The sequence below is a fragment of the Lepidochelys kempii genome, chromosome 3 (assembly GCF_965140265.1).
Source record: "Lepidochelys kempii isolate rLepKem1 chromosome 3, rLepKem1.hap2, whole genome shotgun sequence".
NCBI lineage: Eukaryota > Metazoa > Chordata > Testudines > Cheloniidae > Lepidochelys > Lepidochelys kempii.
The window spans coordinates 69,080,852-69,106,003 of NC_133258.1; the positions used below are offsets into that span (position 1 = coordinate 69,080,852).

Below are 25,152 nucleotides of genomic sequence, written 5' to 3' on the forward strand. Positions count from 1 at the left end.
TGGCCACAGTCCCCAAGCTAAATGTGGACCCTCCCCCCCTCCAAAGACCTCTCTAAAAATCCCAGTAGCTTAAGCACCTTCCCAGAGCTCCAACCCTACAGGCATTCTCTGGTTTAGTTTACTTCTTCAGGGACAGGTGAGATTTCAAGCACATAACATGCAGGCTTAGTAAAGATTTCTGACCCAAACCACCATAGGACAAGAGACATACACATCTAGACAAAACAATGAAATGCCTATGTGCTTTTCCCTGCCTCAGTTTCCTCATCACTCAAGGCAGTAGTTTGGGGGTTTGGTCAGAATCCTTTAGGGTGTGCAGGATCCCCTCTCCTGCACACAGCTGCTTCTCTGAATCATTGAGTGTCTTCTCTCTACAGCCAGCTTCTTTTGACATTGGCTGGGCCTGCAGTACAAAAAGGTCCTCTCTGCTACAAAAGCATGTCCCTTCATTTCTCTCCATCTCTGTGATTTTAGCACCTAGCACTGACTCCTACTTTCTCTGTTTCCCCCTTTCTGGAGAATTTTCACTGCTTCAAATCCTGTTCCCTTGCATAGAAGATGGAGAAAACTGGTTTCACCTAGGATGTGGCCCTCCCATTTGAATGGGAGCTTTATGATGACTCGCCAGTGTCTCTGGTCAGGTAGGGATGTGATACCAGCCCTGCTGGAATTAACTGAAATTATTAAAAATAGGAGACCATTAGACACTAATTTAACCATAAATTCTTTTATTAAGCCCAAAGGCTAAATGATATTTTAATCAATTGCCCTAAACATTCCTAAGCCTAAAAACACCCAATACAGTAATAAAGTATCCATAAGCATGTGATCAGTATACTTACATATAGGCCAGACTGAGTGAAAACTCTCATCCTGGCATAATCAAGTAGGATCTGATAACCTTCAGCTTCATGGCTCTCTTTATACCCTTCAGTTAAACTTGCTAGCTTTAGCAAAAGCCCAGTCTGAAAAAGTTTATCCTTGCTACTTTCCTTCCAACAAGGTCTTCCCTTCTTCTCTCTTCCCCACTCCTTGCTTACCAGCAGAACAGTGGGAAAGTTCGTGTTTGTTTCTTTTAAGACACAGTTTGTCTTGTTACTAGAAAGAAAAGGAGTACTTGTGGCACCTTAAATTTATTTGAGCATATGCATGAGGGAGGGATAGCTCAGTGGTTTGAGCATTGGCCTGCTAAACCCAGGGTTGTGAGTTCAATCCTTGAGGGGGCCATTTAGGGATCAGGGCAAAAATTGGGGATTGGTCCTGCTTTTGAGCAGGGGGTTGGACTAGATGACCTCCTGAGGTCCCTTCCAACCCTGATACTCTATGATTCTATGATCTGATGAAGTGAGCTGTAGCTCACGAAAGCTTATGCTCAAATAAACTGGTTCATCTCTAAGGTGCCACAACTACTCCTTTTCTTTTTACGAATACAGACTAACACGGCTGCTAGTCTGAAACCTGTCTTGTTACTGCAGCCTTTTATTTTTTTTGAACCATACATCCTTCCCACACAACAAGTAAAAATAATGCCACTAATTATTTTCACGACCTTCTTTTACCTGCTGATTGGGGAGTTACTAGCCACAAACCATAAAGCAAATACATTATTTTCTTAAACTTAATCTAACTTTAATTTCATAACTATTCCTACAGACCCTGATAACATGTGGCTGACTCCGTATCCCCTGAGGCATTTAGTGATACAATTTCATAAAATCAACCAGAATTTTCTAAGTTATAGTCAGACTCCCCAGATCATCACACCCTCCCAGCTATACCTGGTTGTGAAGAAGAGCCAGCACTTCAATATTCAGAGTTTCCACTGAGAATCCTGATGGGGCCAGTTAATATAGCTTGCCAGCAGATTTGCATTGGCCAAGTAGAACAAATCTGCCAGAATGTTTAGGAAGATGAGACCACCAATAAAAACTCACATATCTGGCAACCCCTTGCAGTCCAGAACAAGTGAAACCTGTGAAGTTATGCAAGCTTAGAACCCATCTGATTTGAGGACTGTTTGTATAATTTTCTGAAAATGTAAAGCATTATATGTGCGCCAAGTACTATTCCTGTGGCATAGCTATTTTTGCTTCATCAAATGACAAAGAATGGACACCATAATTACAAACAGTGGTACATCTTTTTATTAGTACAGACAGTAAGATGCATAGCTTTTGCAATGAAAAAAATCATGTACAATCTTTAAGACACTTGACTAAATGCGTCTTTAATGTCTGCCTTGGACAGGGGGCAAACTTCACAGTGTAAAGTGATAATGCAAGGAAGATCATATCATGGCATGTTTCATAAAAATACCCTGAAGGCATTATCCAACAACCAGCGACAATTGTTAAATAGGATGTGTTTAACCACAAAACACAGTTTTAAGTATTCAAGTACTTATATTTTGGTTGTATAAACCCATCCTTCCCCACCCACATGTACCACCATGTGTTTAGCTAAAACAGTTCCAAGGCTGTTCAAGTTCTTCCAATACAAGAAGTTACTTCCTAGAAAAAAGACTACTTCCCCCTTCAATTACATGAACATTCCAAATAAAATTTAAAAATAATAAATTACAACAGTGGTGGTGGAAGGTTTGCATTGTTATAGGGATAGGCAAATAAGTGAGTACAGAGTCTTTCACCATTGCATAGTCTCCTGCACTAGCAAATGGGGGAGAGCACACCTAAAGCATTGCTTTTCTAGGCTGTCTGAATATCAGAAGGCAGTTCCTGCATGTAAATTCTGGATAGAGAGATCTCATCAAACCACTGATGAAATGCAGTCACACTTAAGTAATTTAGCAGCAATCAGATGTTTACTTGCTTTGTAAATTCTATAGACTCTCCGAGGCAGTCACCAGTTCAAACCACTGTCGCAGTGCATCACTGAGAGTCTCTGGGAGGGCATTCACATCTCTGAGGATTATGTAGAATGGGAATGGGAACTCTTCCATGTAGGATCTGATTTCAGGCATTTCTCCGGGGTCTTTGAATATAGGTACTTTAATGTCCAAGATGGAATCCTGTAAAAGAGTTGAAGGGATGACTGGACTGTAGGTACCATTTATCCAATTTTTCAAACACATTTCCCCAACATTGGACAATTAAAGGCAAAAATATTTTAAAATAAAACCCTAAATGCAACCCCCTCAGGGAAGTCAAATAGGGACAGGTATGACAAGCTGAAAATTAAAAAAAAAAAGTGCCTTTTTTCTCATATGCTTAGTCCTAAAACTGTACTGAGCAGAGAGTTACAGAATGAAATAGACTAAACTCTAAGCTTTTGTAATATTAAACAAACATACAAATAAATGCTAAGGAAAGACAAGAGACTAACATGACATGAACCTGCTATCACCTGGATCAATTTGCTTTTATGTTGTGTCATTCCCTGAGTATGCCCTTCCTTTGACTTTTAAGACTGTAAAGTTCTTTGGGTAGAAATTGTTTCTATTCACATTTGTACAATGGATAGCACAATGGGGCCCTGTTCCTGAGTTGGTGCTTTCGTAACAAATGTTAAATTACAAACCCAGATTAACCCTACCCCTGCTTCTTGTAAAGGAAAATAGAGCCTAGATTGCTCTGTGTAGCAGATCTAAAAGTTCCCATAGTGAGAAGCAAATTTTACCACCTCAAATTTAAGTTTGACATTAAAACCATGTTTAATCAGAACTTTGACAAACTACTATTAATCAGGAAAAGGTTTTAATAACAAATCAGGAAGGGTTTATTTAACTATCTTAGAGTTATCCTGTTGGCAACCTTTTCTTCCTACTTTCATCCTTAGAGCATTGCACTTGAGTTGATTCTTCCTCAATAAAGGTGCACTGCAGTAATGCTAAATATACTGAAATTCCGCTTTCTACTCCACTATGGAACCCTCCTGAAACCCTCCCACATCTCAGCTTCCAAACCCAGCACATGTCACACACCCAGCTACCAAACACTCTTTGCAAGTTGCCCAATCCAAACACTAAAAAGCTGCAAAACTCGCCTAGTTAGCAGCTCACTCTCTCAGCTGTTTTACTTTGTCTGATATTGGATCCCTGTCACCTTCATGTCAAATAGAGGTAGCTGCCAGAAACTATCATTTTAAATCACAATTGAGAGGGAATAAATCAGCTCTTTCAAATTCCTTTTGCTTTCAACTTTTTAAATTTAGAAATCTAGTAGCTATTTCTGTTCTAGCCAAAATTTATGATGACAGTCCCTAAATAATTATAAATCACCTCAAAGTTTTTAGCGTATCCATCACTGTGGATGCAAGAAGTGCAAATGAAGGAAGTAATTCCTTGTAAAGTACCCGCAAAAAGAAAAGGAGTACTTGTGGCACCTTAGAAACTAACAAATTTATTTGAGCATAAGCTTTCGTGAACTACAACAGCGCTTACGCTCAAATATATTTCAGAGTAGCAGCCCTGAAAGCACGAAAGCTTATGCTCAAATAAACTGGTTAGTCTCTAAGGTGCCACAACTACTCCTTTTCTTTTTGCGGATAGAGACTAACACAGCTGCTACTCTGAAACTTGTAAAGTACGTGGAAAGTCCCAGTTCGCACCTCTCCTGCCCACATCTTGAGGCACAATCATGCTCACAATTTTATCAATGGAGTTCGAAACACCCTGGAATTACTTTTAGGGTCCCAACACCTTGTCTGCCAAGGAAGTGACAAACTAGCCCAGGACAAGGAAGAGTCCTTGCATAGGCTTTTGTGTGATGAAAACTGGGTGCTTTTCTGTCAGACAGAACCTTTCTGAATAGTTGGGGGCACACTGTTCATAACTAGGAGATGGTTACACATAATGCAATGGTATGGTACTATATTTGTGTACAGCACCCAGAACAATGGGACCTGATTCTGATCAGGGCCCTTGCATACGATCAGAATACAAATACATTCTTACTATCTACCAGAAAACTACAGCAAATATTTTTCTATAAACCAATTTATGGTAGATTTAGGCAATTCAACAGCACAGCCAACAGAAAATACTTTACAGCACACAGTATTGTGCTGGTTGCCTCCCAGTACAAATAAAATGACACGGTTCCAAACCCAAAGAGTTTAAAATCTAATTTCAAATATGACATAAGGAGTCACAGTAGAGAGAGGTTGAGGGAGCACTGACAGATGTTGCACATTAATTAAATTTTAATTACTTCACTAAAGGATAGTGAACAGAAAAGTGAACCAAAGAATTATTTTATATTAAACAAAATATCTTTGTTGACTCCTACAAAAGGCATAACCCAACTGTAGTTGCAAATGTACGATGGCTAGAAAAAATGATCTTGGTATAAATTCCCAGCTAATTTTATAAGGCAACCATTAAGAATACTGTGTGTAGCTTTCCTTTCACTGCCCAGAATGCTGTTTGATTGTTCACTCACTCACCCGGGAATTAGGATTATCTAATACGACAAAAATGACAAAGATATTGGCATTTTGAGCAGCCTGAACTGCTGCTGTGACTCGTTCCTTGCCTTCTAGGAAAAGGCCTCTTCCATCAGATACTATCAAGAGCAGCTGAGCGGTTTCTAAGCACAGGGAAAACAATATTTTCAGTTCCAATAAATAAGAACTTCTAACTCATTTAAATTGAAAACAAAAACATTGCATTTTATCACAATTTATTTTTGTTGTATGCACAATGGAAAACCTCAATAACCTCCATAAGAAAACAAAGTTCTGGTCAATTATTATTCTGTGACTTTTAAAAATTAAATTACAGCCCCAAGCAGATCAGGAAAGAGAATTTCTCTCCTAGAGATATGAGTTAGGCTTTGTCTACACGAGCACTTTTATTGATCGGGGTGTGAAAAAAATACCGCCCTGACCGTCATAAGTTTCACCGACAAAAGTGTCGGTGTGGACAGTGATATGTCAGCAGGAAACGCTCTCCCACCAGCATAGAGCGGCTACATAGGAGACCTCACAGCAGCGCAGCTGCAGGGGTACTGCTGTGCTGCTGTAGTGTAGACATAGCCTTAGGCAATTTTTAAATGGCCATTACCTCCATAAGGGAAGATAACAGGCAGGAAAAGTAAACTAGTGAATAAAGGTCTGGTATTGCATTCCTTGCTCACCACACTTGTCAGTTAGATAGGAATTTTGGGTGCACAAGGAATTCAAAGATTAGGCACCAGCTCTGCAGACTTGACTACTGCACATATCTGCTAAGGGGTTTATCCAACTTTCACTAAAATCAGTGGGAGCCTTTCTGAAGGTCAATGATTTCAAAGGTGTTTGAATAAAATATGTTACAACTTTAGTGCAATAAACTATTTCTAAACACAACTTAGTTGCTTTTTTTTTTGGCTAAATACCCAAAAGTCTATACAGAATGTCTATTAAAATATTTTTTGAGATAATGAAGCACAAAACATGGTCTTGAACACATCTTTTTTTTGGCTTTATTTGAAAGATCATCAAATGGATCTTTTTTGTTTTGCTTAATTTGCTACTTAGTCCTGCAAATGGTATTCAAAGTTTCAGCTTTTAAAATGGAAGTGCCAAAAGAGCCTCTTAACCAAACATTCCGTTTGAACATTGAAGACCATGGTGCTGAAAAGTAAGTGTCATCTCAATGCTGCAAGTCTTCACAGTTTTTCTCTATGACAGCATAGGAAAGATATTGCATTAAGACTGTAGTGAGCTATGTTGCGATGGTAACAAGTATAATTAGCATTTAAAAAGTGCTTACCTGGATTGATATTTTGAGACAATTGCTGTGCTGCAGCAAACATATTTGCTGATGATTCTAGAAACTGCAGCGAAGACAAACAAGAGAAAAGCAAGCTAATTATAAGCCGATGCATTAATGCTGGAAAGATTTTTAAAACAATTGAACTGGTTAAGAGAGTTCATCAGACTTTTCTACATCTCCTAAAAGTTGCTACTGAATGTGGAAGATTGCTGGAGTTGTCTGGGTGCCTATCAATGGCTGCTGTTCTTGATGGCAGTATGGGCATATTAGGGATGCCAGAACCACAAGACAGTCCAACAAAGGAGAAAACTCAGGCAAGGTCCAAAAGGTACCGCTACAAGATTTTTTTCAAGAACCAGCCAAAAGCAAAAGAATGACTTTGGTAAACTGATCCTCTTCAGAGCAAGTCCTGGTGCTTGGTCAATTAAAAGATACCAGTAATCACGTCCGGAGTTCTCTTTCTCCCTGTGGCCATAATCCTGAATTAGGATTAAGGCTATGAATCGGTCAGAGAGGTCACGGATTCCGTGATTTCACATGACCTCCACAATTTCAGCCTGAGCAGCAGGACTCCAGCTGTCAGCCCCAGGTGATGGCACAGGCACCAACTTCTACTCGCAGCAGGGGGTGCTTGACCCCCCCCCACCCCTGATCCCGCCCCAACTCCACCCTGCCCCACCCCTCCTGCCCCCATTCCAACCCCTTCCCCAAAATCTCCGCCCCAACTCCGCCCCATTCCAACTCCTTCCCCAAATCCCCGACCCAGGCACACCTCTTCCCCTGAGTGAGCCATGTTCCCACTCCTCCCCTGTCCCTCCCGGAGCTTGCTATGCTGCCAAACAGCTGTTTGGCGGCGGCAAGTGCTGGGAGGTAGGCAGAGGACCGGGGACGCAGCGCGCTCAGGGGAGGAGACAGAGGTGAGGGCAACTTGGCTGCCGGTGGGTGCAGAGCATCCATTAATTTTTCCCCGTGGGTGCTCCAGCCCCGGAGCACCCACGGAGTCGGCGCCTATGGGTGGTGGTGCTCTGGCTCCAGCCTACTCGGGCTTCTGTGATTTATTCTTTATTGCCACGTCCTGTCTGTGACTTCTACTAAAAATACTAAAAAGTTATGACAAAATCTTAACCTTAACTGGGATCCACTAAAATAAATTCCTGCTGGACTTAAAATGGGACTCTTCCCCTACGCACTTAAATGGGATTCTGCATTAGTGCAGAACTTATACTAGTAAATCCAAATGTAGGATTAGCACCTGTACCAAAAATACAGTACAGCCTGAGCTGGGGGACTATCAGGGGAGAAGAGCACAAACAAAATTGACACTGCTGAGGATTAACTATTGCAACAAGATGCTAAGCTCTCCTATCCCTTATCTACTGAAGGTTAAATTGATGTACAGTGGAACAGCCATGCCATTCATGTATTTTGTTTTTATGTAAACATGAACAGTGCCTAAAGCCATGATTGTGAATGTCTTGTCTGGAACAAAAATTCTGCAACCCTGCAGTCCAAGAGGTACTTCTGCATACCTGAGCTATCTTAGTTTTCTTTTGTTGAAATTTGCAGAGGCGTAATATCCGTGTTCCTGACTGGTCACTGAATGGTTCATGGAATGGGTGCAGAAGTTGAACTGTCTCTCCAAAGCTGAAATTAAGTGTCATATGTGTGTGTTAAAAATATGTTTAATAAGAATTCTATATTGCTAATTTGCTCTAAAAATCTTAAAATAAATCCATGCTTAAAATATTCTCACCTACATACAGCAATCTGCCCCACTTCCAGAAGAGTCAATGCATTTCCAATCACTGCCAGGGATTCATATGCAAGCTAGGAAAAATGAAGTTAATCAAGATGAAGCAAAATGTTCAAAAGTATTTCTGTATGCAGGGTTGTTGTAGCCATGTCAGTCTCAGGATGTGAGAGATATAAGGTTGGTAAGGTCATATCTTTTATTGGAATAACTTCTGTTGGTGACAGATACAAGCTATGGAGCTACACAGAGCTCTTCCACAGGGCTGGGAAAGGTACTCAGTATCACAGCTAAATACAAGGTGGAACAGATAGTTTAGCATAGGCAGTTGGCACATATTCTAATGGACCATTTGAGATGAAGTGGCCAGTTAACATCCCTGTAGTCATAGGATGAAAAGGAGGGTTAGTGGGTTACAGATTGCTGAAATAAGCCAGAAGTCCAGTGTCTTTATTAAGACCACGATTTTTAGTGTCTACCAAAGTTATGAATTTAAGCGCCCAGACTCATCTTTTGAAAGTGTTTTGCAGTTTCCCTTTGAGGATGAGGACTGATAGGTCAGATATAGAGTGATTGCTTTGTGAAAAGTGTTCGCTCACAGGTGATATGGTGGTTTTGTCATTTATCATTTTCCTGTGTGAGTTCATTCGCGAGCGTAGTGATTGTCTGGTTTCACTTACATAGTTGTTATTGGGGCATTTAGTACACTGGATGAGGTACACCACATTTTGTGGTGAAGTGTTGCCAGTTCAATCTTTTGGTGCTGAATTAAAAGCATATCAAAGTTCATTTTCATAATCCAGGAAAATCAAATTTAAATACCGCCCGTTAAATATTTGTTTCCTTATGTAATTGTGTATCTGTGTATATCAAATACAAACCTAGAGATATTACAAGCAAAACATTCGAAAAAATCTGATTTGAGGTATTAATGAATTACAGAAAGATTATGTTGCTGCTATTTGCAGTCAACTGAAATCCTGAGATAGGATATACACACTAACAGTTTAGGCTTATGAATGTAAATTAAAATGCTGCAATAATCAGACTGAGGGGAGTAAACATTTTTACTCAATACAAATGCTGTACTTTATAGATATATAAATGTGTCACTCATTTACCAGTGAAGCACAAAATATGCATTCTATACTGCAATTTAAAATATTTTAATAGTAGAGTTTGACTAAGGATTAGAAACTGCTTAAACTATCTTCATATTTTATGTGAGACATATTCAATTAATAGTGGACTCTCCTGTAAATTCAGTCCTCTATCAGAGTCACCAATCCCTGTCTACTCAATAACAGCACCTTCCATGCAGAACAATTCTTGATATAAATCAGCTCTTCTTCTGATATACAATTATAAAAAAAGACCTTGTTTACTGTACTGCTTCATCATTATTTTGTGGAATAGGTTCCTTCCAAGGTTTTATTTGCCCTACCTGTTTGGAGTGGTTGTCTATCATACTAGACGAGTCATCAATGGCCAAGCAAATCTGGTACTGACGTTTGCTGGGCTTGGTTCTTCGCAACCAGATTTTATCCTTTCGGAACTGACTGGCAATATATGGAATCACTTTGCGCATATTCAGTCTTTTTCCTGTTCTGTAATCACCTCTGAGAGTTAAGGAGCCAACAAAAATATTAGTGGGGAGAGTCATTTTATTGATAATAGTTTATACAATTTGGTAATTATGCACAGCAACACAGGCCGAGATTTTCAGAACTGGATGTCTAAAATTAGGCTCTTATGTCAATATTTAGGCCCCTACAAATTGGTCTGATTTTCAGCTCTATGGGGAGTTGGATGCTCAGCACTTTTGAAAACAGATTTTTAATGTAGGTGCCTAAATATGGAATTAGGAGCCTGACTTTAGGTACCCAGTGTTGAAAATTTTGGTAAAAAATTGTTTGACTTAAATCTTGTTCACAATCACTTGGAGCTAAACGGTGAATAATGCGGAGAAGATTTTGACTTCTAACATCATTTTGACTCACTAGAGCTTCCACTGAAATCAGTTCGATCATTGTATAAAAAAACCACCAAAAAAACTACAGACTCAAGACAGTGAAGTCTTACAATTCTTCACTACCAAATCACATTTGCAAGTCATCAGATTTGAGAGTTCTAAGAGTTCTAATTAAAAAATAAAATGAATGTGCATGCATATAGGAAACAGTTACTACAAATATTAGAGGATACTGCTGAGGCCCAAAAGCAACAAGCTGTGGCTGTAAAGACGCTTGGCCCACAAAACGAGAGGTTAAGAGGCTAGAAGCCTTAAACAGAAAAGACTTACTTCAACTTGGCTGCCTGAGTGGGTTCAAGTATGAGTCGTAGCTGCTCACAAAGCTGTTGTGAAAGAGGAGCGGTCAGTGCTAAATACCTCTGCCACATCTCAGCTGCCGTCTTTTCCTGTAACAGTACCAGACGAGACAAAACTCACTACATTCATTATGGACAAATGAAAAGCTGCGAAAAGCTGGAAGGAGAGAGCACAAGTCTGAGGACAACATTAATAGGACAAAGTAAGTCCTTCTGGTGAAGTTAGTGGGAAATGCTTGACGAAGGACTTATTTCTGGGCTCCAGTGGAATGTTCAAAAGAAAGCCTTCTAAAGGCAGAACAGTGTACTTATGTGCAACTGAAGTTTTAAAGGCTAAAAAAAAATAATTAAATCAATTCAGCAGGCTGAGCAGCTGATAATACTGTTATTGGAGGTATAACTACTGCTGTGTAGTATACTGGCACTATTGGAGGAATCCATCCTGGAGTTGGAAAAGTCCTTGACAGAGGTAATGAGAAGTACTGGTGGGTGGATAAATAACCAATATATCACTCTCCATAAAGAAAGAATTTATATGGAATGGAGCTAAGTGGCTTTTCCATGCAGCTGACTTGCTAGTGACCTGAAAGAAGGAAAAGAAATTTTGAATAGATCTCCTGGAAAGAGGCCCATACCATCAGGCCTTATTGCTATCTAGAAAGGGGCAGTCGATGTATTTATTTTTTCCAATGACTCCTACCATGCCAAGGAAAGTGCTACTGAAACATGTTACTCTGAACTGGTTTGAGCTAGAGAACCAAGCAGTATCTTATCTCTCACTATGAATTTGCAAAATACATTGTTTTAAAGAGCAATTTTTACAATCTTAACAAACAGAAAAGTGTCTTCTCCTTTAAAATTAATCTTACTAAACTTGTAACGTGTACGGAAAAATGTCGACTAAGGGCTCGAATACTAGCTTCTCTTTGATTAGTAAGGATGATATCTGTGTACCTCTCCTGCAAATGGACCTGCCCAGGCATGAGAGTCTGCCTGTGCAGTTTCATTTGCTGGACAGGGTCCTTACATCATAAGACAGCAGAAAATGGTGCACAGATACCTCTTATTTTAGTCAACTCAGCTGTAAAGAGAAGACTTTATTAGCATTAGATTTTAAAAACCTCCCTTTAAACGTCACAGTATTCTAATGTCCAATGGCCATTCTTGCCTCCAAGCCTACACCAAATGGTTTTAACATTTCCACTACAATTGCCACTTTATAAACAGTAATGTTTTGATAGTTAAACTAGCACCACAACAAGATGGCTGCTGGCCCATGGTCTCTGAGACTGGGTGTTAAAAATGACATCACTTTTTAGCAGGGTGACTGCCAATAAGAGGAGTCTCCATAATGACAATTTTAATCAAGAGTAATTTTCAATACAATTTAGTTTATAGCTGTGGTAATCGCAGCCAAGTTGAAGGAAGTTCTGGCATTAGACAATCTAAAAACAGATATTGTAACACTGCAGACAAAGGGGGCAGCTTCCAGTAGTAATGTCTACAGACTGGTACAGGTACAGTGGCATGTAACCCTGGTAAATTGCAGGTGTCACCTACTCAATGTGTAAGGACTTGACAGGTTTGAGAGAGAAGTGTCTCACTAACTTGACAGGTTAGAGGTCATTACCAGAGCAAGTTCAGAGCAGCTTTCTCTAAACTGCAGATAATGCTTTGGAAACATGATTTGAATCATTGCCCAGGTGTAAGGTTTGTGTTAAGAAGTTTAAAGGACAAGCTAAACACCACAAGACAGAGGGAGATTCAAATGGCTTAGTCTGAAAATTAGATTCCAGACTGTAAGTCTTCATCCATAACTTCAATACAATACAATATGAAAGAGCGCACATTAAGGATTCCTATTGCAGGTTAAGATCACTAACCTCATCTGGGTTTCCAGATTGCTGAGTTTGCCAAGCTTCCAGTTGCTTTTCCAGTTCCTGTCTCAACTCTTCAGGATCTTTAATTATATGCTAAAGGTAGATTTATGAGAAACGGAGATAGTCCATATATCAGTAACCTCCAATCTTTACAGCATCATAAAAAAATTAGTAAGAGCCATTGAGAATTATAATAATGGCTAAGATACCTAGAAAACCAAGTTTAGCTTTCATTTTAAATTTCCATGATTGCTATTATCTCTTCTTGTTCTTCTGTACGGACACATAATTTTGGTTGTTACATGTATTTTGAATATGTATTAGAAGTACTGAATTTCAAGATGATTAAGTTGCCTTGCATCAAACTGTTGATTTTAATAATGACAGTAAAAAGAAAAATCAGTCTATTTCAATTTATTTAAATTTCCCAAAAGAAAAAGTTCACTCAGCAGCTAGTGGTAGACTCAAATAATTTTTTCTATTTAATGTATTAACATAGTATGGCAACTCACCTATCAGGCTAATATATTACTGTTTGATAGCTTGTGCACGCTTTGTTAAAATAACTTAAATTATATTTCTTCAGTCTTCACTGATGGTAACAGGACCTCAGACATTTAATCTTAGAGAGTAACTTAACAGGACTACAGTAAATGGGCCACATAATTGGTATTAAATAATCTCTAAAACCTGCATATTAGAAAGTTTAAAAATATTTTTCTTTATTGGGTTTTGTTTTAAACAAAATATTCAGCACATCACTGGAGAATCAGAAAAGTGCTGATAATTTCTGATCCCACAAGGAACTGTAAATCTCTCTTGTAATCTACTGCAGGTTAAGCGTAGGGGGGAATGGGAGTGTGTATGTATAGGACCCAGCTCCCTCTCCCTCGCTAAAAGCGAAGGGAGACCTCAACCCTTTTCCCCATGGCTTAGGTAAGTGATGCCTCCCCTCCTCATCTGGTGCAACAGGAGCTCCCCATCCTGTTTTAGTCTATTTTAATCACTTGATCTACTTGTATGTTTCCTCTTGTTTCACCTGTACATGGAAGAGCTAGACTATTCGGACCACAATTATATGGCATCTTTGCAGTCAGTAGCACTTCTCATAATGTTGTTTCATTCTTACTGGTAGGTCATTTGACACTACCAATATGTACAGGAACTTCAAAATACACTCCCTCTATCCCAAAATATCTGAAATTGTGATATAGTAAGACAACAAATTAAGATGAAAGGGTTTTGGCAATATCACACTGAAAAGGTTCCTCTTTCATAAACTGGCCCTCCACATAGCACATGTCTATACCAGAATTGCTATCTATAGACTGCTCAACCACAACCGATACCACAATTCTCCCCCAAATCTTCCCTGCCACTAAGGCTATTCCAATGCCACTGATGCACAGCTCCCACAACCCATCAGTGCAGGCCACACACTCCTGCCCACCTTTCCTCCTCTGCATGGGTGTTTAACCAGCGGGGGACACCCCAGATGTAACCAAGTAGTGGGGGAAATAAGAGTTTACATTCTAAATGAGCACTTCTCAGCTGTAAATTACATTAGATAGCTTCTCTCTCTCTCTCTCTCTCTCTCTCTCTCACTATTTCATATCCTTATGTAAAACAGCAGTGGGATGCTTTTGGTACAGTACCAGGACTGTAGTGTCCATCAAAAATTGATGGGCCGTATGTATAGTAGAGTCTTGGTTTCTTTCTGGTTCCTCCTCTGGCACCTTTGGTTGTTTGTCTGCGTTAGCATCTTTGACCTCCTCGGAGTTGAAAGCCTGGATTTCCAACTCCGTTTCATCAGACCCTATAGTTACATAATGCACAGTTACTAAACATCGTGTCCACTAAATTAAATTATGGCTACTATATCTTGGCTCCCATGGGCAGAGAATTCCCAAGTCTATCATGTGCTTTGGAGCTTTTCCTGTTTTGGGCAGTTATGGTTGACAACAGTCAGGCCCATCTTCCTGCCAGCTGAGAGCAGCTCAGTTCTATTGCCCCTTTCCCTTTGAGACAGTTCACTTCTCTTTATTCCATTCCCACTCAGCCCATCTAACCATTTTCTTCTCCAATTGGCACTTCTATGCTGCTGCGCCTGAGGAGACCACTCAGCCCACCCCTCAGACCCCTATTGTCTTGTTAAAATTGGGTTTTCTTGCATGCATCTGTGCGCTCCTGTCACTCAGATTGAAATGCATCTATAAGCCAGTTAAGAATGAAAAGAATTGACATCTGCCCACCTAAACGGACACCATTTGCCTTCTTTATGGAAGTGAAAAAAGATTAAGGAGACCATTGCCTTGAAAGGGAGTAGCAAGGTACTCTGCCTCTCAACCAATTTAATAGTTAATGCTGGTTGCTGACTGGGACTTACAGTCGCAGCTTCAGACAAGCCCATTAAAAGCAGGCGTTTCAGAAATATCTATATAGAACTTCTTTAAAGGAAGTGAGGGGGCTATTTAAGGAGAGTTTACCAAGGGTTTTAGTGGCACTATACTTCTTTACTTCTGGCTTCAGCTCCTCTGTGTCTACAGCATTGAGATCTTCATTGTTCTGCATTTCTGTCTCCATGGCTGCTTCTTCAGAAACCACCTCTTCCTTCTCTTCACCAAGAGGCATAGTAGGTTTCTGCTGCTCCTTGCTAGCTACATCTGAACAAAGGGAACAAGACACACATTAAAGGAAAAAAAACAACTACTTTGCATTTTGAGGTTCTTCCATATCAGCACTCTAACAGAAAAACACATATCATATTTCAAATACCTGAAACCTCTATTTTGTTTTCTCTCAAGGTTTCACTTAAGTAAAACTTAAATCTGTGAAGCCGTTGAATGGGTGGAAAAATCAGTCTGAGCTATTGTCTCAATAACTGTACAATGTGAGCTGTGCTATGCTAGGAAACTAATGGTGTTAATCTACTTAAATTAATAATGGTTTTAAGTTATTGCTTTTTCAAACCCCGCATCCTCTCTGCCCCAAAAAACCCAAAAAATAATAATAATAAAAAAAAAATACTCCAATGCGTTAAAAAAGCCAGCAACTTACTTCATATGGAGTAAACATAAAAAATGTACTTGGTTAACCTGAATATTTCACAGGAGTGTTAACAATGAAGACTGCAAGGCAAACAAAGTGAGATTTAAGGTAAAGTTTTTAAAAGTTTCAAACTTATGTAGGTGCCTAAGTCCCATTTTTAAAAGTGACTGACACTTAGAACCCTAAGTTTCACTCAAAATCAATGGCAGTTCAGGTCCTAAGTACCTAAGTCACTTTTGAAAATGGGATTTAGGTACTTCTAAAAACTTTAAGCTTTATCTATTGTGTCCAACTTTACCAGTACCAATGAAACAGTGATTTTATTATGAAAGAAGAGCAAAAATTACTTAAAAATCTGAAAAATTAAAAAAAAATCAAGAAATTTATTAAAAACAAAAGTTTGCTAAAAATCTTTAAACTATTTTGTTCCTATACACTGAGCCAAAATGGTGTAATTAGTAAGAAACTCTTCAGATAATAGGAGCCTTGCCCTCAATTCTGCAATGTTCATTCTTTAAATCTGAAGTTAATCTCTGAAGCCTTGTAAACACTGCCATACCATAAGTTTGTGCATCGTAGGATTCAGTGCCTTGTTTAATGTGTTCAAACGCATCAGCTTCTTCCACATTTTGTTCAGGCTGAGTTGTATTCTGTTTGGCTTCACTGCTGGATTCTATGGTTCTCAGTCGCTTGCGGACATGTTCACTGTGGTCCCCCATTGAGCGCTCATTGTCAGCCTGACCAGGTTTCCTCTTAAAACTCTGAAAATGGCAAATAAACACCAGGCATTTCTGATAAGGAAGTTGGAATCCGACCAAAAGGTTATGAACCAGAGTAAACAACAAGTAATTTATTTATTTGGTATTGCATGTTAGAAATTAATTTTTACTACTATAATGTACAAGAAAAAGAAAACGCAACCTGTGTATTTTTTCTGCTTTGTTTCTGAGAAGCCAGTCGTGCCATTAAGTTGGATTCATGGCCTTCTGTTTGATTTGCATCTGCAGCTCCACTCCCATGTTCCTAAAAGACAAAAGGCCACAAGGAAAAAATATTCACCTGCTGTTCTGCTGGCTTGTAAGAAAACTGTCGTCGCAAGACTAGGCACAAATGCTTTAGCACTTACTATACAAAAATTCTAGAAACTAAATGGGACTATGGCTTTTCATCTTATACAACTGAGCTATGGCTGAGCTGAACTGAGTTCTGGGGAATAAAAGTAAGAGCTTGCGTATATGTGCTATTTTTGTAGTGTGCAGATAATACACAATTCCATGGCTGAAGAATTAGCAAAAACAAACACCTCTGAGTGCCTGGGAGTTATCTGAAGAAACTGCAGATAAATTCATATAGATACACTCAGACTCAAATTTGAGAAAACTAATATTGTTTCTTGCTTGTAATTTGTCCCTAACTGTATTTAAACTTAGTATATACACAAGCGCTTTCCACATTCAGATAACCCTTTAAAGAGTATTCACTCTGTTCTAGACGTACGAAAGGAAGCACACAGATAAATTTGAAGTTAGATTCCCTAAGTATTAATAAGGACAAAACACTTCAAAGATATAATGCCCAAACTGCTTATTTAAAAAGCATTTAACAAGACAAAACAAAAAATCCATAGAAGTTCAACTAAGATATTTCCATTTATTTCACCTCTTTAGCCTGGTCCTTTTCTGAAGCTGCTCCAGCCAGCTCAACAGCACTGTCACTCTGCAGATTTTCTTCTCCTGTCGACCCATGAGCTTCATGTTCCATTCTCTCTACAGATTCAGGTAACTGCTCATCCTTCTCCAGACTATCTTCATCCTCTTCTTCCTGAAGTGATATCAAATACAGGTCTAGCACTCTAAAAATGTAGGGGCATGGTCATCGTGGTGACATAAGCTAGTTTAGAAATAAGCAGTGTCTATTTTATCTAAGTGGGGAATCCGTATTTCTCCCACAATATCACTGGAATTTTCTTCAGGTGTTTCTGCCACTACTGCCACAGGAAAAAAAATATCATAAGCCTCTTAATGGAGAAGTAAAAGTTGTTATTCTTCAAATAAGGGAGAATTCCTCTGCTAAATTTTATTAAAAGAAACCCCGATTATCCATATAGAGTTAAAACATGTTTTTTAACCTGAGGTTGAAGGCCTTGGTCAGCAGCTGGGATTCCTTTCTCTCTCTCCTCTTCAGCAGATTCTTTATCTTCTGTCAGTGGTTGTGTTTTCTCCTCTTCATTTTCCTCAGAGTTTTCTGTATTTCCTTCTTCTTGGTCATCAGCTTCTTCCCCCACTTCACCTTCACCCTCTGCTTTATCTTCAGAGGTGCTTCCTTCAGCTGGCTCTGGATCTCTGCCTGTATCTTGAGTATCTTCTCCATCCTTATCTTCTCTATTTTCAGCCTCATCTAAATCCACTGGCTTCTGTTCTATCTCAAAAGGATTTTCTTCTTCTGAGTTAAAGGATAAAGAAGTGATATAAAACTTTCAGCAAACAGAGAAAGCCTAACTGGAAGAAAAAAGCCTAGTGTTTCAAAATCATAACAGAAAAAAAATACAGCAGTCCCTTGTGTGCAGAATCTATGATTTTTCATAATAGCCATTTGCCTCCTCTCAGGTATGTATGTAAGGGCCCATCAGGGTCTATTCCTATTAACTAGCCCTGATCTAAATTTTCTCAGCTTTAAGTAGACTTTATTAAGTGCAAATACTTGGAGGTACTATAGAAAGTACAGAGAATGCAGCAACTGGGCAATAAAACATTCTGCCTGGGGAGGCTGTTGAATCATCACTACTAGATAACCCCTCAGAATATGTTAGATGAAATACTTGAATTATGAGATAAAATGTATTCCATACAGGTGACTGTAACAAATAGACTCTCATCCAGCCCTACTGTCCAATTCTTGATGCCAAAACATACTGTGAACTAACCAGTATGTAAAACTAGCAATTTTTATCTTCTGGTCTTAATGGTACATTTGGGTTGTTGTGCAACAGATTTTCTTACAAGGGATCTTATCTGACTCTTCCCTCAAGCTCCTCACTATTTGAGGTTCTCAAATAGTTCTTCACTGCGTAGTTGTAGAGACAATTTCTTAGTTGGTACCTTCTCCTTCCTTGTCCTCATCACTCCTCTCTTCATTCTCTAAGTTCAGGTCATCAGGAAGGTCCAAAGCTTCAGCTTCAAGCTGCTTCTCTTGCTTACCATGATAGGGATCTGCCTCATTCTCATCATATTCACGCTGATAAGCAGGAGAAGGAAGCAACATATTGTAAGTACAGGGGAAGGGGAAACGGGTTAAGAAGCAATTTCTCTGGGAAATGGAGATACATATATAGCACATTAAATTTTGCATTCAAAAATGGTAAATAGTAATTTCTACTAATTAGTTTCTCCAAGTCCCTAGGCCAGCCTGAACGGTGGGTTTGAAATTCTATTAAAGCAGCATATTCTTTTTGGTGAAGACACCCTGCTCTCTATCAAGATTAATTCCAGCAGTCATCTTTACCTTTTGTGCTGAATAAGGTGATGCTTCTCCTCAAGAACTGTACAAAGCTGCCCCCGGGAAGCCTTTCATACCTTTTCAAAGACTCAGTGGGGTTAGGCTGTATAGCTGCCATCCTCAATTAACAGGTGCTGCCTGCAACATCTTTTCTAAAGTATGCGCCCTGCTGTCTGTTCTAGAGCTGCCTGAATAGCAGAGAGGGATGCTAAAGAAAAGTATTTCTTACCCACTACTCTGGCTTTTTCTTTAAGCCTTGCTGTGCCAATCAATCCTTTCTGTCCCCAAACATCATGCTACTGTGTTTAGAATATAATTTTTATTGTCCAAAGTCTTAGAGCAGCCAGCTCTATTTCACATCCCTAGGTTGCATAGCCATTGTTTGGGCTGGCATAGATGGGTTTCTGAGGACTAGCAATTTACAGACATAGAAAGTCACAAAAACTAAAGACTACTCAGTTTAGGATGCAACTAAGTCTGTGTACTTAATTCTTTATTTTTAAAACCTTATGACAAATGCACCAAGGACAAAATAGGCAGCAGTTTGAATAAATATCACTGAATTGTGAGAGCAAAACTTCAGAATAGCACAGAATGGAGAGGCACTCTCCCGATCAATTAGTATTTTTAGGTAAAGTAAATGTAAGGAATCTCTGACTTTTGGAGCAATAGAATATATATAGTATATTGAATGTGTTATTTTTGTCACTAAGATATAGTATAGTTTTTGGCAAGGTTTTTCAGTTACTAGATAAAAACAATTCAAGTTCTCAGCAATACATAATGGACTAGAGGTATTTTAACAGCAGATCAGTATTCCCACTGAAATAATAAATAGCTTGTAACAATCTTGATTTTTCTTTTAAACTAGGCTAGCCATTTTTAATTTATAAAAATATATATATTAATCAGCCAGTAATATGCCATTACAACCCTTAGCATAAGTAGTACAACATTACACGCTTCTGAAGACCCTTTAAAGTACAGTATTCTTAGTTCTGTTTTAAAACCTTTTTACCTCATCTATTTGTTCGTGAATTTTCTCTTTGTTTTCACCATCCTCTGCTTGTTCCTCTTTTTCTTCATCCTTGGATGGCTTCTTTTTATCATTTTTATTGCCTGCATCCAAGTTGTCATCTTTTGCAACAAGCTCAGAATCACCCTGAGTATGGACAAAAAAAATCCAGAAAGTGATTATGCAAAATGCTAAAAAGTCTGTGTAATTATAGGGCCGCAGTTCCCAAAGGAAACAAACCAAACACATTTAGGATATATTCAAATTGCCCCCTTCTGAGGCCACTACAGAAGTGGTTACCTTCTTCAATTAATGTGCAACTACTACAGTCATGACTGACTTACCCATACTCAGCAAGCATGGACAACCTTACATCAGGGCAAGGCAAAAGGTTCACAGGGGACATATTTGGTTCAGGGTGATTTAATTCAGTTGGACATGTGATTGCATTGTGAGTTTGAAACTCTCCATATCATGCTATAACTATGAGGATCAGATGCTTTCCTAAGGCTGGTCAGGAAAGTCCAAACTCTTGAAGATCAACTCTGGAGAAATCTGGGTTTGCTGAATTAGGGACAAGAGCCAAACCCTTACTGCTTCCATTTTACATACCCCCTCTTTTGAAGGGAGAATTTAACTACTCTCCCCCTTTATGACAGGTCTCATACTCTAGGTCACACTGAGTTAGTGAGGTTATTACTCCTGAGGGCATTCTGCGCCAAAAAATTAAAAATTCTGTGCACAGTATTTTACAATTGTGCAAATTTTGTCAAATATGTGGAGGCTCCAGCATGGCACTGGGGAGCACAGGCCACTGGCTGCACAGAGGTAGGAGATCACTCTGCAGCTCCCACGCCGGGACATGGCTCAACAGTGGGGCTGCACCCAATCCTGACACACCGCAAAGACTGAGCCTGCCTCAGAAACACCCCAGGGCCCTGCCCCTCTGTGCCAGGTTCACCAAGTGCAGGCAGGCTCAGTCCGGCAGGATCCAAGTGTGGAGGGGCTTAGTGTGGGGAGATCCAGGTGTGGGTTGAGAGGGTTCTTTGTGGGGCAATCTGGGTGCGGGAGGCAATCTGGATGCACAGTGGCTTGTTGGGGGATTCTGGGTTCAATGGTAATGGGACTCTGTGGGGGGGGGGTCCAGGTGAAGATGGTTGGAGCTCAGCGAGGCAGAGTCTGGGTGTAGGGGGGGACAGAGTTCAGCAGGGGAGTCTGGAAGGGGGGGTTCAGTGGGAGGGTGAGGCTCAGTGGGGCGGGGATCCAGGTGCAGCTGGTTGGGGCTTGGTGGAGTGGGGATCTGGGTGCAGGTGGCTCGTCAGGGTGGTGCAAGTGCAGTGGGGCTTGGCGTGGAGGGGTGAGGCTCAGTGAGAGAGGCTGGGTATGAAAAGGTCTGGATGAATGGGGGTTGGGCGGATGGAGGAGCAGCTCTCCTCCCCCTGCAGCTGAGGAGCGATGAGTTGGGAGTTTTCAGAGCTTCCTGTAGCCTGTGGAGAAATCTGGGGGATGGGTCTGACCGGCCCCAGATGCCATGCAGGGGAAGAGGAAGTCCAGTCCTCCCCAGCCCAGCCAGGACTAGGAGCTGAGTCCAGCACAGGGTAGGAGCCACCAGTTGGGTCTTCCCCAGTCCCGCCCTCTGTCCCAGAGTGATTTACCTCTCTACTGGCTGTCCTGGGCACCCAAAACATACTGCTGGGGAGGGTCATATGACTTGTCTTGTGGCTTCCCTGTCAGAAAGTCATTTTTCTGCGGGGAAGCAACGAAATCTGCGGGGGACATGAATTCTGCACATGCGAAGTAGCGCAGAATTCACCCAGGAGGAAACAGTTGTACACATGGTAATAACATTGTACTATTTTTTACTTCTTTTGATCTCCTTTTGTTTTTTTACCTCATCCATTCCTGGTCCGGATTCTTCTGTTTTACTGTCGTCATTGTCATTGTCCTCTTCATCATCATCGTCATTGTCATCACCCCAGAGCCTCTCATCCAGTTTATCAGCTTCAGCGTCACCAAGATTTCCCATCTGTTTATCCAGCTCTTCATCTTCATCTGATTTCTCACTGTCTTCTGTGTACAATACCACAACTCAATGGAACATGTCGCAACACTAATTCTGTCAAAGTGCTATATATACATATATATTTTTTTATTTAAAGTACACTGATGAGAAAATGCATTGACTCTGGACTTTTCCAAAATGTCACTTTACTCTGAAAAGCATTAAAAGATAGCCTCTTGCAATTCAAACATGAAGCCTGTTTAGAAGCAGCTGGTGATTCTATGCACACACAATCTACTAAGGCAAGAAATAATTTTGCCAAGTCTATCCTGTACAAGTTCTATTACAATATGCTGCTGCACAGCAAGCATGTGTGTTTTGCTGCAGGATTTTTAGTTAAGTGAAATTTGTTATGAATTATTATAAAGCACTGTAAAATCAAAATTTTCCCCCTAAAAAGTTTGCTCTATTTTCCTAAGTGACAGTCAAAAGTCAGTAACAGCCTATTTCTTTTGTACAAATATATTATAGCTTTGCTGAATATTGGCATTTACTGAAACACTCATTACTTTGAAAGACATCTGAAGTCATTAACCCATCTGTAGCACTGTGATAGGTCATTTGACAATAGGAAGGACAACCCATTCATTTGTTCCAGTTCCAAGCATCTGTTACAACTGAGGATTGTGAAGTTGGCTGTAGTTTGTGTTTTGTAACTCTGACTTGTTACTATTTATACTTTATTTTTTTCTATTCTATTCTTAGAGTTGGTTTAAGAGTGTCTGTATGCTTTGCTATGTGAAAGCAGGAACTGTTACTGAATTAGTCAATTGCATTTCTAGAAACTACAAGAGTGATATCTTACCAGACTGCCTTAATGAAAGAAACAAACCTTTTTTGTCCTGTTCCCCATCATGCATTTTCCCTTCAAAGTCCTCTGACATTTCAATTGCATTGTCCTCTCCTTCAATGTCTGGTTTGGAGTCTGGATCCTCTTTCTCCTTTTCTTGACCTTTTTGATAAGTGTCTTCCACCTGGATTATTAAATCAACAGTTACAATGGGTTTGTTTTCAAGATTAATGCTTGGTTTAACATTACCTTGATAACTAACTCATTGTAACTATTTTTATCTTGATATAAAACCTAACTTCTTCGTTGAACAGTAAAGCATCTCCATTTGTTTCTTTCACCTAAATACAATCTGTGTATTCTATTTTTTAGAACTTGAAATTAAAGGAAAAAAAAAACACAGATTTTCTCTTTCCATGGTTGTATTAAAAAAGAATAACCAACATATTCCTATCCTTTGAGTTTAGGAAGTTTCATATAAATCAAAATTGCTTACTGAATCCCTCAAAACATACCAGTACCAGAATTATAACCTAATCAATGGTTATATTAGTATTGCTGCCTTTTGTCATTTTTAAAAAGTATAACATTTACAGGATTGAAGGTCTGAACATTTCTACTTTCTACCGTCCTTTTCATTGGTAAAAATGTCCCAAAAAAAGAACTTGAACCTAACAGAAACTATTTTGCAGTGTTCAGCAATTTACAGGAGCCAAGAATGCTGCTTAAACATCGAATCTTACCCCGCTGGAATTTAGAAGGAAAAGGCAATTTACTCTGAAAGACCAAATTTACAACAAATTCCACTCACAGTAACCAATGTTAGGGTTATACTACAAATTTGGTTTGCTGTGGCTCATGCTAATCCTCAAAATAAATCTTGATTTCAAATAACTGACCAGCGATTCATTCCTAGTTATCCTTGAACCAAACCACACACACATACCTGGTCTTCGTTTTCTATTTTGTCACTCACATCCTTCTTGCCTTCCCCATCTCCAATACCACCTCCCTCATAATCGTGGAACTCTGTTGCTCCCTCTCCAGCTGCATCCTCCATTAATTCTTTTGGCAGACAAAATCCCTACGAAAGGGAAACATATTTACTGATAAATAGTCAAAAATTAGTACTGACAAGTAAAGACAGTATAAGTGACAGTATTTTAAACAATAAGAACAAGAAGTGTTATACTTTGAGATCCATTTCCTTATATTGGCCCTACTTCTACAGTATTTCTTCCTAGAAATATATATTTGTGCAAATTTGAATAAACCTGAATAGAAATCAATTGTTTCATTAGCAATGAAAAGCGTAAAAAAAAGACTCAAAATCTCGAAGCAGTCTCACATTTTTTGTTTGCATCCCATCTGGCACACTGTAACTCTACCACGCTGCCGCTACATGCAACCAAGAAATGAACCAGAAAATCCCTGAAATCTCTTGAAAAATCAATGGAGAAAGCAAATTTTAGACATTTGTAAGTAAATTCAAACTGTACTTACACAATGTATATATTTACATTTAAACCATTGTAGACTTTTGTCTACATTATGTACAATTAATATCAATCTAATAATTTCTCTAAAGGTTCTTACCTTTTGGGTGAGCTCTGTAAATATACTAGTTAGAACAGAAAGCAATTTCCCAGTACTTCTGTGAGATGCCAAGGAAACAATGAGATAGAACAGGATAAGATCTGAATACTTGGAAAGCATGGGCATTAGGCGCACAAGTAAGTAGCAGGATTGATTGAAGAACTGCAAATTAAAGATAAGGGAAAAAGAGATTCCAGTCATATAACTCCATCTACGTTAAAATGAGTCCTCAGTCAGGGTAACAATACTGAAAACATAAATCCTTAAATCATGTGCTGCCTTGACTAACTAATGTGTCTGCACCATAAATGCAGTTTAGTTTAACAGGTGCCTTTTAGAAACTCTCCATCCTGAAAAATGTATTGTAACTATCTGTTCTCAAGAAATAACTGTGTGGAGTGAAGTGACTTCTTTTGTATTAAAGAACTCAATTTTAAGCCTAGAAAAATACATGAAAATATTTTTTCAGATAG

General features: G+C 39.4%; 1 protein-coding gene across 6 annotated transcripts in view; it reads right to left on the reverse strand.

The window, feature by feature from the left end:
- Nucleotides 1-2,121: 2,121 nt before the first annotated feature.
- The window catches only part of MDN1 (midasin AAA ATPase 1), a 163,298-nt gene continuing 140,267 nt past the window's right edge, over nt 2,122-25,152 (reverse strand). For 4 of the 6 annotated variants that reach the window (XM_073336750.1, XM_073336749.1, XM_073336748.1 and 1 more), the window contains 20 exons: nt 24,680-24,841; nt 24,030-24,167; nt 23,126-23,267; nt 22,123-22,301; nt 20,235-20,378; nt 18,820-18,955; nt 17,850-18,163; nt 17,381-17,542; nt 16,643-16,744; nt 16,281-16,482; nt 15,160-15,336; nt 14,329-14,489; nt 12,677-12,766; nt 10,768-10,883; nt 9,910-10,084; nt 8,469-8,542; nt 8,245-8,359; nt 6,713-6,776; nt 5,404-5,546; nt 2,122-3,028 (listed from right to left, as the gene is read on the reverse strand). In XM_073336750.1, coding sequence (XP_073192851.1) covers nt 2,840-3,028; nt 5,404-5,546; nt 6,713-6,776; nt 8,245-8,359; nt 8,469-8,542; nt 9,910-10,084; nt 10,768-10,883; nt 12,677-12,766; nt 14,329-14,489; nt 15,160-15,336; nt 16,281-16,482; nt 16,643-16,744; nt 17,381-17,542; nt 17,850-18,163; nt 18,820-18,955; nt 20,235-20,378; nt 22,123-22,301; nt 23,126-23,267; nt 24,030-24,167; nt 24,680-24,841 — 2,985 coding nt within the window. In that variant the 3' untranslated portion in view covers nt 2,122-2,839. Of the gene's footprint in view, nt 3,029-5,403; nt 5,547-6,712; nt 6,777-8,244; nt 8,360-8,468; nt 8,543-9,909; nt 10,085-10,767; nt 10,884-12,675; nt 13,039-14,328; nt 14,490-15,159; nt 15,337-16,280; nt 16,483-16,642; nt 16,745-17,380; nt 17,543-17,849; nt 18,164-18,819; nt 18,956-20,234; nt 20,379-22,122; nt 22,302-23,125; nt 23,268-24,029; nt 24,168-24,431; nt 24,524-24,679; nt 24,842-25,152 lie in introns of those variants that run through there. The other 2 variants (XM_073336751.1, XR_012157991.1) reach the window with 2 other exon arrangements.